A 15,070-nucleotide genomic window follows, 5' to 3' on the forward strand; every position below is an offset into this window, starting at 1 on the left:
TCTTTGCATGTTGTTGATGTTGTGTCCCTGTTCTCCTGTTCTCTTTATCCTTCCGTTTCCTGTTTCCTGTTCTGTTCCTCCCCTCACATCGGTTTTTATTTATAACTTTTCTTTTGTTCTTCATTTTCTTTATTCCCCCCTGCATCTTCTGTTACTATGGTTACTCTTTCACTCACACTCACACTCACACACACACACTCACACACACACACACACACACACACACACACACACACACACACACACACACACACACACACACACACACTGTCCCCTAGGAGGGACATGGCATTCTGGTGTCCCAGAGAAAACAAAGCAATACCCATCGCTGTCCTCCTTCCTGGTGCAGACTGGGAACACGGAGCACAGTTAGACAGCAGTGATGTTAGCTGGAACTAAACAAACTCTGACGATGTGTCCCCTGTAACATAACTGTGAACAACTGCAGTGCAAAAGGAAATAAATCTGTTGACTTTGAAGCCGCGTCTGACCTCTTTCTGAGACGACCCAGAGACGACGCCACGGAAACGGGTTTGGTTGGGAACTTTAATCAAGATCTAACTCCAACTTATCTAAATGGATCTGTGTGAGATATGAAATAGCGGCTCAAGACACGTAACTAAATAGACGTGATGGTGACGGTAGGACATTTCAGGCTGTGACCCCAGCCGTGACTAGCCGTGTCCTAGGCGTGTCCCAGCCGTGTCCTAGCCATGTCCCAGCTGTGACTAGCTGTGTCCTAGCCGTGACTAGCCGTGTCCTAGCCGTGTCCCAGCCGTGTCATAGGCGTGTCCCAGCCGTGCCCTAGCCGTGTCCCAGCCGTGCCCTAGCCGTGTCCCAGCCATGCCCCAGACGTGTCCCAGCCGTGTCCTAGCCGTGTCCTAGCCGTGTCCTATCCGTGTCCTAGCCGTGTCCTAGCCCCAGGGAGAAGGCAGTGTCCGTGTTCAGGGGTTGAGAAGGTTTGGATGAAAAGTCATGCTGTGTTCACACCAAAGGAAATTTGGATTTTCGCTTCGCTTTAATTTGTGTTTATTCGTGCAAATCGCTATAGGAGCCAACCATGTCGAAATGACTACTATAAACGGATACGAAGTAGTGTCGTATGGCAGAGGACGCCCACAGACAGCTACAATGGCCTACTCTTGCCCTCCATTTCTTCTAAAACATCAGTTAACACCGTAATGCAATTTTGTTGCTGGTTCTGTCTCTATCAGACTTGTAGCAAAACTGAAATCCATGGGTAGGAGGATCCTTTTCCATTACTCCTTCAATTGACTGCTTTAAGAAACTGCTTAAAATATACCTTTTTAAATCAGGTTTTAATTCTTAATTTGTTTGTGATCGTTTTTATTGTTATTGTATATTAAGTTGTAAGGTAGGCTACTGTTGCGCTTCCAGTACAAGAAAGGAAAAAATCAAGAATATGTACATTAATGAATTCTATTACATTACTACAATAATATAATCTGGAATAACTGCAGTTTAAGGACTGAAAATGGAGCCAGAGTTCCATAGATGAGCCTCTTAAAGCCTGGCTGAAGACACGAGCTGGATGTGATGTTATACACGCGTGATGTTGTACATGTGATGTTCTACACATAATGTTCTACAGGTGTGATGTTCTACAGGTGTGATGTTACATTTACATTTAGTCATTTAGCAGACGCTCTTATCCAGAGCAACTCACAGTAAGTACAGGGACATTCCCCTGAGGCAAGTAGGGTGAAGTGCCTTGCCCAAGGACACAACGTCATTTGGCACAGCCGGGAATCGAACTGGCAACCTTCAGATTACCCCCATGTTCTACAGGTAGGATGTTCTACAGGTGTGATGTTCTACACGTTATGTTCTACAGGTGTGATGTTCTACACGTTATGTTCTACAGGTGTGATGTTATACACATGATGTTCTACACGTGATGTTCTACAGGTGTGATGTTCTACACGTGATGTTCTACAGGTGTGATGTTCTACACGTGATGTTCTACAGGTGTGATGTTCTACACGTGATGTTCTACAGGTGTGATGTTATACACATGATGTTCTACACGTGATGTTCTACAGGTGTGATGTTCTACACGTGATGTTCTACAGGTGTGATGTTCTACACGTGATGTTCTACAGGTGTGATGTTCTACACGTGATGTTCTACAGGTGTGATGTTCTACACGTGATGTTCTACAGGTGTGATGTTCTACACGTGTGATGTTTTACACGAGTCATGTTTTGCACACAGGCCATTTCCTTAGTGTGATGTCACTTCCTGCAGGTGGGGTGGAGAGAGCACAGCCTCTCCACCAGGGTCTCCTCCAGGCCTGCCAGCAGGGGAGGGGGGTTCTGGTGGCTGCCTAGCCCCTCCTGGGGCCCTGTCCCTGGGCTGCCTAGCCCCTCCTGGGGCCCTGTCCCTGGGCTGTGGTCCTCCAGCACCAGGCTGTGGAAGTCCTTTCTCTCCAGGAGTTCTTCCATGTTCTGCAGGAAGAACCCTTCACAGAACCTCCTGAGTTCTGTCCCCCCGCAGCCCTGCACACACACACACACACGTACATTTTGATGACTTGACGATCTTGAAAATACAGTCCTAGTAACAGACAACCCACCAGCTTGTATATAGCTGCGGTGCTGAGTCGACCCACCAGCTTGTATATAACTGCGGTGCTGAGTCGACCCACCAGCTTGTATATAGCTGCGGTGCTGAGTCGACCCACCAGCTTGTATATAGCTGCGGTGCTGAGTCGACCCACCAGCTTGTATATAGCTGCGGTGGTGAGTCGACCCACCAGCTTGTATATAGCTGCGGTGCTGAGTCGACCCACCAGCTTGTATATAACTGCGGTGCTGAGTCGACCCACCAGCTTGTATATAGCTGCGGTGCTGAGTCGACCCACCAGCTTGTATATAGCTGCGGTGCTGAGTCGACCCACCAGCTTGTATATAGCTGCGGTGCTGAGTCGACCCACCAGCTTGTATATAGCTGCGGTGGTGAGTTAAGAGTTCCTGGCTGTGGTCTCTTACCTCAGCAGCCTCATACAGCCCAACACAGCTGTCCAGGGTCACGCTCTGGGAGAGCAGCGCCTCACAGCACCTCAGCAGCGGCCCCAGCTGGAAGATACAGGCCAATGGCAGTAACTGGAGGGGAGGAGGCATCATTAACACCAGCTTAACCACAGACAGACTCTCACCACCAAAAGTACTGTACTCTGCAGTGTGTGTATGTGTGTGTGTGTGTTCTCCCTCCATGGTGAGGTGTGTGTGTGTGTTCTAACCTCCATGGCGTCGTCCTGTGTCAGGGTCAGTCCTTCTGTACCTCCACAGTATAGAGACGACATCATTTTCTGGAACAAATCATTTAATTCAGAACATTCAAGTCGAAGAAAATGTTTAGTCTAAAACGATTCTGCCCCCTCCCTCTCCCTCCCCTCTGCTGACATCACCACACGCAGCCTACCTCGAACGTTCCATATGTGATGTCACTGACGTGTATGATCCTGTTGTCAGGGCAACCGCCCGACCCACTTGGACCCAGCAGAGATCTGAAGCTGAGCAGGAACACAGAGAGATGATACACACACACACACACACCCACATCCACACACACACACCCACACCCACGGGTGGGCTCACCTGGCGGAGGCTGACAGGAGCAGGACTCTGTGGCCGTGGAAGGGACGTCCCTCCACCAGGAACGTCACGTCAGACATCTCCTCGCTGTTCAGAAACACAGCGTCTGAGAGCAGGGAGACATTACTTTAGTATTAATCTGTATTTGGTGGCTTGATCAATATTATTTCTTGTCATTGCGCCCCTTTATTTCCTGACTATCACGCACAACAAACGTAAGCTAGTCTACAAAGCTACCATGGAGAGGTACCTAGCTGTATAGAGGTACCTAGTTGTATCGAGGTACCTAGCTGTATAGAGTACCTAGCTGTATAGAGGTACCTAGCTGTATAGAGTACCTAGCTGTATAGAGTACCTAGCTGTATAGAGGTACCTAGCTGTATAGAGGTACCTAGCTGTATAGAGGTACCTAGCTGTATAGAGGTACCTAGCTGTATAGAGGTACCTAGCTGTATAGAGTACCTAGCTGTATAGAGGTACCTAGCTGTATAGAGGTACCTAGCTGTATAGAGGTACCTAGCTGTATAGAGGTACCTAGCTGTATAGAGGTACCTAGCTGTATAGAGGTACCTAGCTGTATAGAGGTACCTAGCTGTATAGAGTACCTAGCTGTATAGAGGTACCTAGCTGTATAGAGTACCTAGTTGTATAGAGGTACCTAGCTGTATAGAGGTACCTAGTTGTATAGAGGTACCTAGTTGTATAGAGTACCTAGTTGTATAGAGGTACCTAGCTGTATAGAGTACCTAGTTGTATAGAGGTACCTAGTTGTATAGAGGTACCTAGTTGTATAGAGTACCTAGTTGTATAGAGGTACCTAGCTGTATAGAGTACCTAGTTGTATAGAGGTACCTAGCTGTATAGAGGTACCTAGCTGTATAGAGGTACCTAGTTGTATAGAGGTACCTAGCTGTATAGAGGTACCTAGTTGTATAGAGTACCTAGTTGTATAGAGGTACCTAGCTGTATAGAGTACCTAGTTGTATAGAGGTACCTAGCTGTATAGAGTACCTAGTTGTATAGAGGTACCTAGCTGTATAGAGTACCTAGTTGTATAGAGGTACCTAGTTGTATAGAGTACCTAGTTGTATAGAGGTACCTAGCTGGATGGAGGTACCTAGCTGGATGGAGGTACCTAGTTGTATAGAGGTACCTAGTTGTATAGAGTACCTAGTTGTATAGAGGTACCTAGCTGGATGGAGGTACCTAGCTGGATGGAGGTACCTAGTTGTATAGAGGTACCTAGTTGTATAGAGGTACCTAGCTGTATAGAGTACCTAGTTGTATAGAGGTACCTAGTTGTATAGAGTACCTAGCTGTATAGAGGTACCTAGCTGTATAGAGGTACCTAGCTGTATAGAGTACCTAGTTGTATAGAGGTACCTAGTTGTATAGAGGTACCTAGTTGTATAGAGTACCTAGTTGTATAGAGGTACCTAGCTGTATAGAGGTACCTAGTTGTATAGAGGTACCTAGCTGTATAGAGTACCTAGCTGTATAGAGGTACCTAGTTGTATAGAGTACCTAGTTGTATAGAGGTACCTAGCTGTATAGAGGTACCTAGCTGTATAGAGTACCTAGCTGTATAGAGGTACCTAGTTGTATAGAGTACCTAGTTGTATAGAGGTACCTAGTTGTATAGAGTACCTAGCTGTATAGAGGTACCTAGCTGTATAGAGTACCTAGTTGTATAGAGGTACCTAGTTGTATAGAGGTACCTAGTTGTATAGAGTACCTAGTTGTATAGAGGTACCTAGCTGTATAGAGTACCTAGTTGTATGGAGGTACCTAGCTGTATAGAGTACCTAGTTGTATAGAGGTACCTAGCTGTATAGAGGTACCTAGTTGTATAGAGTACCTAGTTGTATAGAGTACCTAGTTGTATAGAGGTACCTAGCTGGATGGAGGTACCTAGCTGGATGGAGGTACCTAGCTGGATGGAGGTACCTAGCTGGATGGAGGTACCTAGCTGTATAGAGTACCTAGTTGTATAGAGGTACCTAGCTGGATGGAGGTACCTAGCTGGATGGAGAGAGAGGTGTCCAGAGGAGGAACAGTAGGAATGGGAGCAGGACTGTAGCAGTGGGAGAAGATGGAGACCAGCCTCCTGGTCACCTCAGAGTCCTGGAGAAGCAACCAGAATCAAGAAGAGTCAGGAGGATCCCAGTGTGCCTGGCTTGGTTTAACAGGAGCACTAACATGTACATACAAAACACAGAGTGACTGGAAGATAAACAAGATAAATAAAGAAGATTAGATCAAAATATGTTTTTGCGTAAATGATGTAGTAGCATTTTAATATGGAGCAGTGTTAACATGTTGTGTTAATCATGGATTAGCGCTTGTTGTGTCATCAAGCACCTTGCTGGAGGCGAACATGCTGAACAGCAGGGGTAGGCCGGACGAGACCAGGGCCTCGCAGTACTCCTCCGGCCTCAGGGAGGGGAAGTCTGAGAGGAGGGCAAGGACGGCGTCGTCCCTGGAGAGCTGGCAGGCACTCTGGAGAGACAGCAGCCAGGCGTGGAACTGCCATGGCACGCCTGAGGGTCAGGGGTCAGAGGTCAGAGGTGATGTTTATGTTGCTAATAAGCCATACGCTTTGGATGTTACTGTTCAACTGTTGAGATATTATTGTTGCACTGTGCCTGGTAGCTGAGATGTGGTTACTTTACACTGTGTCTGGTAGCTGAGATGTGGTTACTTTACACTGTGTCTGGTAGCTGAGATGTGGGTACTTTACACTGTGCCTGGTAGCTGAGATATGGTTACTTTACACTGTGTCTGGTAGCTGAGATGTGGGTACTTTACACTGTGCCTGGTAGCTGAGATGTGGTTACTTTACACTGTGTCTGGTAAATACAGACATTTCCTTGACCCAGGCCTCCACAATACTGTAGAACTCTGCATTTCTGATCTTTGGTCTTCTTCTACATAGATGCACTGTTTGTATGTTGCTTTTGATGAAAAGCTCTGCTAAATGACTAAAACGTAATGTAATGTAACAACAGGTGCTAAATGAGGCATTTAGGCCAGATGAGAAGGTAAACAGGAGAGTAGCTGTACCGTACCTAGAGCCCTCAGTTCCATGGTGATGTCCAGGTAACCATGCTCAGCGCTGCAGTAGGCTGCCTGCTGGACAGCCCTCATCCTGGGTTTGGACAGTCGGGGAAGGCGACTGGAGCTGAGGGGGCTGTGGGTGGAGGATGTGGGACTGGGGGTGGAGGATGTGGGGGTGGAGGATGTGGGGCTGGGGGTGGAGGATGTGGGGCTGGGGGTGGAGGATGTGGGGCTGGGGGTGGGGCTGGGGGTGGAGGATCTGGGGCTGGGGGTGGAGGATGTGGGGCTGGGGGTGGAGGATCTGGGGCTGGGGGTGGAGGATGTGGGGCTGGGGGTGGAGGATCTGGGGCTGAGGGTGGAGGATCTGGGGCTGGAGTGGGGAGCGCTGAGGCCAGAGGCTGGGCCTCCTGGGGGGAGGGCCCCCTCCTCCACCCCCTCAGCCAGGATCTCCTCCAGGGACAGGATGTCTGAGTCTGGTCCCGGCTGCCTCAGCTGGCCCAGCAGCCTGATCAACACGTCCCTGCACAGGGAGCACACAGACACATACACACACATGAATACACACACATAAATATACACAAACACATACAGAAATATATACACATCCTCACACACACACCTGTGTCCATGAGCAGTGGCGCAGCTGAAGCAGTTGAGGTCCTCGTCCAGCGAGGAACCTGTGACCCCGGCCTCCTGCTCCCTCACCAGGGGGTCAGCCCCAAACACCAGCAGCAGGCTCACCATCTCATAGTGACCTGCACACACACCCAGGGGTGTGTGACTGTGAGTGTGTGTGTGTGTGTGTGTGAGAGTGTTAGTGTGTGTGTGTTAATGTGTTCTCACCAGCAGCGGAGGCCAGCTGTAGTGGAGTCTCAGTGCAGCAGTGCTGCCCGTCTGTCAAGGCAGCTCCCTCCACCTCTGCTCCCGCCTCCAGCAGCAACTACACCCAGGATCACATGACCACACCCAGGATCACATGACCACACCCAGGATCACATGACCACACCCAGGATCACATGACCACACCCAGGATCACATGACCACACCCACGATTACATGACCACAGCCAGGATCACATGACCACCCACGATCACATGACCACAGCCAGGATCACATGACCACAGCCAGGATCACATGACCACAGCCAGGATCACATGACCACAGCCAGGATCACATGACCACACCCACGATCACATGACCACAGCCAGGATCACATGACCACCCAGGATCACATGACCACCCAGGATCACATGACCACACCCAGGATCACATGACCACACCCAGGATCACATGACCACACGGGACGGTCACATGACCAGCCCACCAGCAAAACCACCAACAACATAGCAGCACTGAGACTTAACATGTCATGCTACTGACAGATCTAACAGGAAGTGAGGTCTAACCTGACAGGATGTTAACAGGAAGTGAGGCCTCACCTGAGCCACAGAGAGGTGTCCATGCAGCACAGCGAAGCTGAGGGCCGCCCAGCCCCGGGTGTCTGGGTGGACGGAGGGGTTTCTGGGAGAGCATCCTGGAACCTGACAGAGACACACCAGGGACGGGATGACTCAGCGAATAACATGTCAAACGTAAAGTAGCTGTCCAGGTGTGTGTGTGTGGTCTCACCTGCAGGTCCAGCCGGGCCCCAGCCTCTATCAGGATCTGGACCAGAGCCTCGTCTCCAGACGCACAGGCAAACATCAGAGGACTCAGACCCTGGAAGGCAGGAGAGACAGACAGCTGGGGTTGGTGGCTGGTTGGACCATGAAGCTATCCTCTCCCCTCCTCCCCCTCCCTCCCTCCCTCCGTCCTCCTCCCTCCTCCTACCTGCAGGTCCAGGGTGTTGACCCCCTCCTCCCCCAGCAGCAGCGAGGCTGGTGTCACCAGGTCGGCCCTCCCGCTGGCCAGCATCCTGAAGCCCTGCTCCTGCTGTAGGCCGGCCCAGAGGACCTCCGCAGGCACCGCCCTGCAGCCTGGGAGGCACTCTGGCCTGGGGAGGAGAGGGAGGGAAGGAGGGAGGGAGGGAGGGAGGTGAATATGGGTTGTTCCTCTGTTTTCTGTTAACTTTCTGTGAACGTTACATTTTGTAAACTGTGTTTTTTGTGTTCAAAGTGTTCAAAATGTTCAAAGTGTTAAGTGCAAGTTTTAACCTAAGTGTTCTGGTAACTGCACATTTGTAAACTACACTTTTTTTTTATATGGCCTGTTGTAAACTGGACATTATGTTAACTTGACCAGTTGTAAAGTTGACCATCTCACCACAGCTGTCGTGGCTCGCAGTGCATCCCTGGGAGGAGCAGGCGAGATGTCTGTGTGACATCATCACTGTCCACCAATAGGCTTCTTCGGTGCTTAGCATGCGCCACGGCAATCCGGATCCACTCCACGAGAGGGGGGAGGAACAGGAAGTGCCTGTTGAGAGGGGAGGAACAGGTAAGTGAGGAACAGGAAGTGGGATAACAGGAAGTGGAGGAGAAGGAGGTACAGGAGCAGAGGAGGGATTGGACTTGAGACAAATGGATTACTAAAGCCAGTGGTTATAATTGATGCCAGATAAAGTGACAGAAAGTAACACTGAGTAGCACATACACACACACACAAACACACACTCACCACACACACACACACACCTCTCTCTGTGCAGGGCCATGGTAGGGGGGTTCTCCAGGGACTCTTCCTGAGACGACAGGAAGTAGAAGAGAGTGTGCAGGGCGTCCGAGGCCCATGATACTGGCTGCTGATTGGCTGGTCGAGCAGGGCTGAGGGTGGAGCCAACTGTTCGGAAGCAATGCATGTGGCGCATGGCCTGAGACACCAGGTCACCTGACAGGAAGCAGGAAGTAGTCATATTATATTTAATACAACACAGCACATTTATACATATATACAGCAAACCAAAGGTGTATGTAAATCTTCCCCTCTTGTTCAGGGGTGACCATAACCGAGTCTGAGAATCCACAGAAACACAAACCAGGTTTGAATGTTCTGGACTTTATTCAAGTGTTATTTTAAATGGATCAACAGATGAGGTAAAACACAATGAGGACACTCATAAAAAGGGTGTGAGTGTGTGTGTCTGCATGCATGTGTGTGTGTGTCTGCATGCATGCGTGTGTGTGTGTGTAAGAGAGAGCGGGGGTGGTGACACATGGAGGTGAATGTGAGGCCTTGTTTTCCTGGAACAACCAAGAGACTGTTACCTAGTGTCAGTGTACTCACTTACACACACACACACAGACCCCACCCCCATACCCCACCCGACACACACCCAGACTCACTGAGCTCTGAGATGGTTCCTACACAGGTAGAAAGCAGGGCATGTTCCAGGCTGCTAAGCTCCATCTGCAGGTACACCTCCTCCCTGCTCCCCCCTGGAGCCGGGACACCCTGCAGGTACCAGCTCACCTGGCCTGGTACGGACAGCTCACCTGGAGGGTGGGGTGAGGGAAGGGGTGAGAGAGGGAGAGCATCAGAACAATTATTTAGAATCCAGGAGTGCCAGTAATACATTGGAGAAGATACCCTCCTGTAGGGTTACACTCCAACCCTGCTCCTGGAGAGATACCCTCCTGTAGGGTTACACTCCAACCCTGCTCCTGGAGAGATACCCTCCTGTAGGGTTACACTCCAACCCTGCTCCTGGAGAGATACCCTCCTGTAGGGTTACACTCCAACCCTGCTCCTGGAGAGATACCCTCCTGTAGGGTTACACTCCAACCCTGCTCCTGGAGAGATACCCTCCTGTAGGGTTACACTCCAACCCTGCTCCTGGAGAGATACCCTCCTGTAGGGTTACACTCCAACCCTGCTCCTGGAGAGATACCCTCCTGTAGGGTTACACTCCAACCCTGCTCCTGGAGAGATACCCTCCTGTAGGGTTACACTCCAACCCTGCTCCTGGAGAGATACCCTCCTGTAGGGTTACACTCCAACCCTGCTCCTGGAGAGATACCCTCCTGTAGGGTTACACTCCAACCCTGCTCCTGGAGAGATACCCTCCTGTAGGGTTACACTCCAACCCTGCTCCTGGAGAGATACCCTCCTGTAGGGTTACACTCCAACCCTGCTCCTGGAGAGATACCTTCCTGTAGGGTTACACTCCAACCCTGCTCCTGGAGAGATACCCTCCTGTAGGGTTACACTCCAACCCTGCTCCTGGAGAGATACCCTCCTGTAGGGTTACACTCCAACCCTGCTCCTGGAGAGATACCCTCCTGTAGGGTTACACTCCAACCCTGCTCCTGGAGAGATACCCTCCTGTAGGATTACACTCCAACCCTGCTCCTGGAGAGATACCCTCCTGTAGGGTTACACTCCATGCCTTTTCCAGCACACCTGATTCTAATAGTTTGCTAGTTGCTGTGTTGAGTCAACCTCCATGCCCAGAGAAAGTTTGAATCAGCCACTTTTTTCCAACATAAAGTCTGAGCTACCCAGCCACTCATATGTGAAGAACATCATCCACACCCCCCCTATAAAGAACACAGGACCCAACCTACACACACACACACACACGGAAACGCTACAAAAACACACACGGTCATTGTGTCATGATGAGAGGGATGTTTAGCTGACTCTCATTCTCCTGAACAATAGAAACAGCTTTCTCTCCTCTCTACTGAGGCCGGGCCAGGGAGGAAGGAGGAGGGGGGAGTGAGAAGGGGGAGAGAGGGGTGGGTTGTAGAGGGGGAGAGGGTTGACTGTGATTACAAATTCAATAGGTCGTTCAACTCCTAACATTGTAATAACAAAGTATGCACAGAGGGCTGCTTTGTGTGTGTGTGTGTGTGTGTGTATGTGTGTGTGTGTGTGTGTGTGTGTGAGTGAGTGTTTGAGTATGTGCATGTTTCTGGGGGTAATTTAGGTCAGACTCCATCACGCTGGTGTTGACGCCTACATAGAACCAACCCCCTCCGCCAGCTTGTTCATAGTGAGTTAAGATTGTTATCCACACAGGCCTGTTCACACACCTACATAACAGGCCTGTGTGTGTGTGTGCCTACAGAACAGGTCTCTGTTCATGCAGACCATTCATTCACAACAAGAGGCCAGTCTTCAGTGTGGACAAAGCACAACATCATGTTTTCTGATCTCTACCTGTGAAGTGTGTGTGTGTGTGTGTGTGTGTGCTCTCCTACTGTGTACACTCCATGTCCGTGTTCCCGTAATCATCTGTGATTAAGTCATTTCCTTTCACTCTCCACTCGTGTGTGTGTGATGTGTGTGTGTGTGGTGTGTGTGTGATGTGTGTGTGATGTGGAGCATCATGGACCTCTGCAGAAACTCAGGAACTGTTGGGTCAGAACATCTCCCTCATATATAATTTATTTATATTTGGTCTGCATATGCAACTAGTGTTATCGTTTTATATCTTTTTCTGATTATATCTAGTATTAACTTTGTATTCTATGTATACTTCTGTCCACTTTGCTGCTCCAATGCCCAGGTGTTCCCATTGTGGGACGAATAAAGGTATATCTTATCTTATGTTATGTTATATGTCCATGGGTGATCAGGAATGTCTCTATTCTCAGTCATGTCGACATTTCGACTCTCATCACTAAAGAGAGGAGAACAGAGAAGCCTAAAAAATAATAGATTAAAGAAGAGTACAATAGAGTGCAGTAGAGTACTGTAGAGTCCTAATCAAGTACTCATCAATGATGCAAACTTTTGGGGGAAAATCTTCTTCTTGTTGCCTCGTGCCTTGCTCTACGGTAACTTTTGTACGACTAACTTACGTTTGTTGTGCATCCAGGAAATGAAAAAAGGTTGGCAATGACAATAAATCATATTGATCATGCAACCAAATACAGATTCAAACTAAAGTAACAAGCCTGGCTTTAAAATGTAAGAAGTAGAAAGTACCGATATTTGTGTAAAAAAGTATTGCTAGCAGAAAAATCGACTTAAGTACAGTAACAAAGTATTTGTACTTTGTTACTTACCATCTCTGCTAAAACACACACACACAGACCAACACACAGACAGACCAACATACGCACACACACACACACCCTGGCTCCAGCCATCCCGAGGTGTGTTTAGACACCACAGGTCTGACACCAGCAGGATTACACTGTCATCACTGATGACTCATCACTGCCTTCCCGCCCAAACTGAGAGGTCGAAGAGAACACATTCTGCTCCAGTTCAGACTCTTTAACAATGTACAAAAGATACACTCACTGTGGTGCCTGATAAACCATTACAACCATTCCTGCCTAACTGAGGCAAGTTGACACCAGCAACGTGTGTGATTAACGAACAGGAGTCAGCACACAGTTTTAACAGGAGGGATGGTTATACAGGGATCCAACTCGACACAGGTTTAGATTTGACATGTTCTTCATTTAATTCTTCATTCTGCTAAACGAAGACTACATTGTTACATTGAAACTATGTAGGTTATACTCACAGCCCCGGAACAGAAGTATCAAAAGGCAATAAAACTCACCGCTGGCGTTTTTACCGCAAATGAGGTGTTCGTAGCTCTGCAGGACCCCCCATAGCTCCGTGTCATTGCTCACGAGCCCCTCCAGGACCTCGGCGGTCACCGTGACTTGGGTTTCCCCGCAGCCCCTCTCGTGCGCCATCACCATGCGCACCCGCGCACCCACCTCCTCTGCCAGGCTCTCTATGCACGCGGTCATGCATATCGCGGCGTACTCGTGGATACGGACGGACACACGGGTGTCCACCATCCACCGGAAAAACCGTCCTACGGAGAGAGTCAGCCCGCAGCGTTCGGATTTGCCCAGTTTACGGCGCGTGTCACCGGATCTCATGCAGTGCAGTGAGATGGCCCTCACCGTCCCCGCCACGCACTTCTCTGCGAGCCCCCAGCTCAACACCAGCCTCGCGGCACTCTGGACCTCAAAACGTGTGCATCGCCGATGCAGCTCGCTGAGTCTCTGTGTCTCACGTGAGATCCGAAGAAGAGCTCTCCGCAAAAGCACAGACAGACGGTGGATAGCGTCTGCGGAGAACGCGGCGTCTTCGATGCAGTTTTTACGCATGACGTCACCCACCTCCTGATCGGTCCAGGGGTATTCTTCCAGCTCCGGTAACCGGGGGCATTTAGAGAGAATGTCTTCCACGTCCTCCGGTCCAGCGCTGTCCGTGTCCCAACTCCCGGTCCTGCTGTTCAGAGAGCCTGCATGGTGCCACCACGTGCCCGGCGGCGGGGAGCTCGCGTGCGCCTTGGAGTGTCGGGATCGGAACGAGGAGATGCTCAGAGACTTACCGGAGTTCGAGGCTCCGTACCCCGAGTCCAGACTGACGTCCTCCAGGATCTTCATTGGGAGACAACTCGTCTCCGGTAGGGTTTGACTGTTGGGTATCAACAAGGTTTAGGCTACGCCGGTCACTTTACGCACGTGAGACATAAATAAAAGGAAGCCCGCGTTTCTATTTCACCACATTGGCGAGAAACACAAGACACGCACTATACAGATTCCGTGCTGCCCCTAGCAGTCTGACAGATAGCTGAGGTGGAATCTAACAGGTCTGTGTGTGGAGTCGCTAGTTGTTTCTGACAGATGACTGCGTCCTCTCACGCACGGTGTTGAAAACTGTGGCCAACTTTAAAAAGGGAGGGCAGACCTTACAGAGGACCAATCATCTGTTGATGCTCCGTAACCAATCAAACACCGGTCACCGCTTATACACGCGCAAACAACAAAAACAAAAAATGAAGTTTAGAATCAACATTAAACGATGCTGTTTTTAGGCTATACAGTCTAATTAGACTAGACGCGTTTTATTATTAAGCATGATAGCAGTCATCCATGTTTTAAAAACATTCTTCCAGCTCCCCATGGACATTTCAACGACTATCAAGCAGAAAACCTGTAAAGTCCAAAGATAATGATTAAAATCTCACCTTTATTATTAAGTCCACATTGTCTTCTTACTGGTCGGATAAATACCTGTTTTACATTTTATGAATTAATCTATACTTAAAAAATATATTTATTACATAGTAGGTACCAGGGGCAATTCTAGGATAAGACCTTTAGGGGGGCTCAGCCCCCAATGAGAATGTGAAATGGAAACAGTGTCTTGCAAAAGTGTTAAACCCCCTTGATAATAAATCACAAATTTCACTGGATAACAATGAATACATTTATTTATTATTATGCAAAATATTGAATGAATGAAAAAACTGAAATCTGCGCCATGAAATTAACTACCTACTTCTTCTCCTTTGGTTTTACTGGCAGACTACCAACGTTAAAGGTGCATGGCGACACTGAATATTAAAACTATTTAAAGCCCTTTGAACCTGTAATTGTTTGTCATCTGTCACTAACAGACACGTTTGCAAACTCTTACGTTAGAGCACTAAAACTTATTTAAGATAATAACAATTCATAATAATTCAATTTTTT

General features: G+C 48.9%; 1 protein-coding gene across 1 annotated transcript; it reads right to left on the reverse strand.

Annotated features, from left to right (window-relative positions):
- Nucleotides 1-1,893: 1,893 nt before the first annotated feature.
- On the reverse strand, nt 1,894-14,226 carry LOC134027896 (ankyrin repeat and BTB/POZ domain-containing protein 2-like). The gene is made up of 18 exons (XM_062471125.1): nt 13,135-14,226; nt 9,956-10,105; nt 9,308-9,500; nt 8,937-9,089; nt 8,505-8,667; nt 8,304-8,393; nt 8,114-8,215; nt 7,518-7,614; nt 7,294-7,429; nt 7,102-7,194; nt 6,686-6,873; nt 5,979-6,157; nt 5,636-5,741; nt 3,621-3,723; nt 3,445-3,535; nt 3,263-3,331; nt 3,012-3,125; nt 1,894-2,519 (listed from the first exon to the last, which is right to left on the reverse strand). Exons 1-18 carry the CDS (start codon nt 13,976-13,978, stop codon nt 2,256-2,258), a joined length of 3,135 nt encoding a protein of 1,044 aa, XP_062327109.1. The 5' UTR covers nt 13,979-14,226; the 3' UTR covers nt 1,894-2,255.
- Nucleotides 14,227-15,070: the final 844 nt, after the last annotated feature.

This window comes from Osmerus eperlanus, chromosome 10 (genome assembly GCF_963692335.1).
Source record: "Osmerus eperlanus chromosome 10, fOsmEpe2.1, whole genome shotgun sequence".
NCBI classification, from domain to species: Eukaryota; Metazoa; Chordata; class Actinopteri; order Osmeriformes; family Osmeridae; genus Osmerus; species Osmerus eperlanus.

Coding starts and splice junctions, on each gene's coding strand:
- LOC134027896 (XM_062471125.1), bottom strand. CDS start 13,978: ATGAAGATCCTGGAGGACGTCAGTCTGGACTCGGGGTACGGAGCCTCG. Junction 5,742..5,978: donor GCATGTTCGCCTCCAGCAAG/GTGCTTGATGAC, acceptor TTGCTTCTCCAG/GACTCTGAGGTGACCAGGAG. Junction 2,520..3,011: donor GGCTGTATGAGGCTGCTGAG/GTAAGAGACCAC, acceptor GTGTGTGTGCAG/GGCTGCGGGGGGACAGAACT.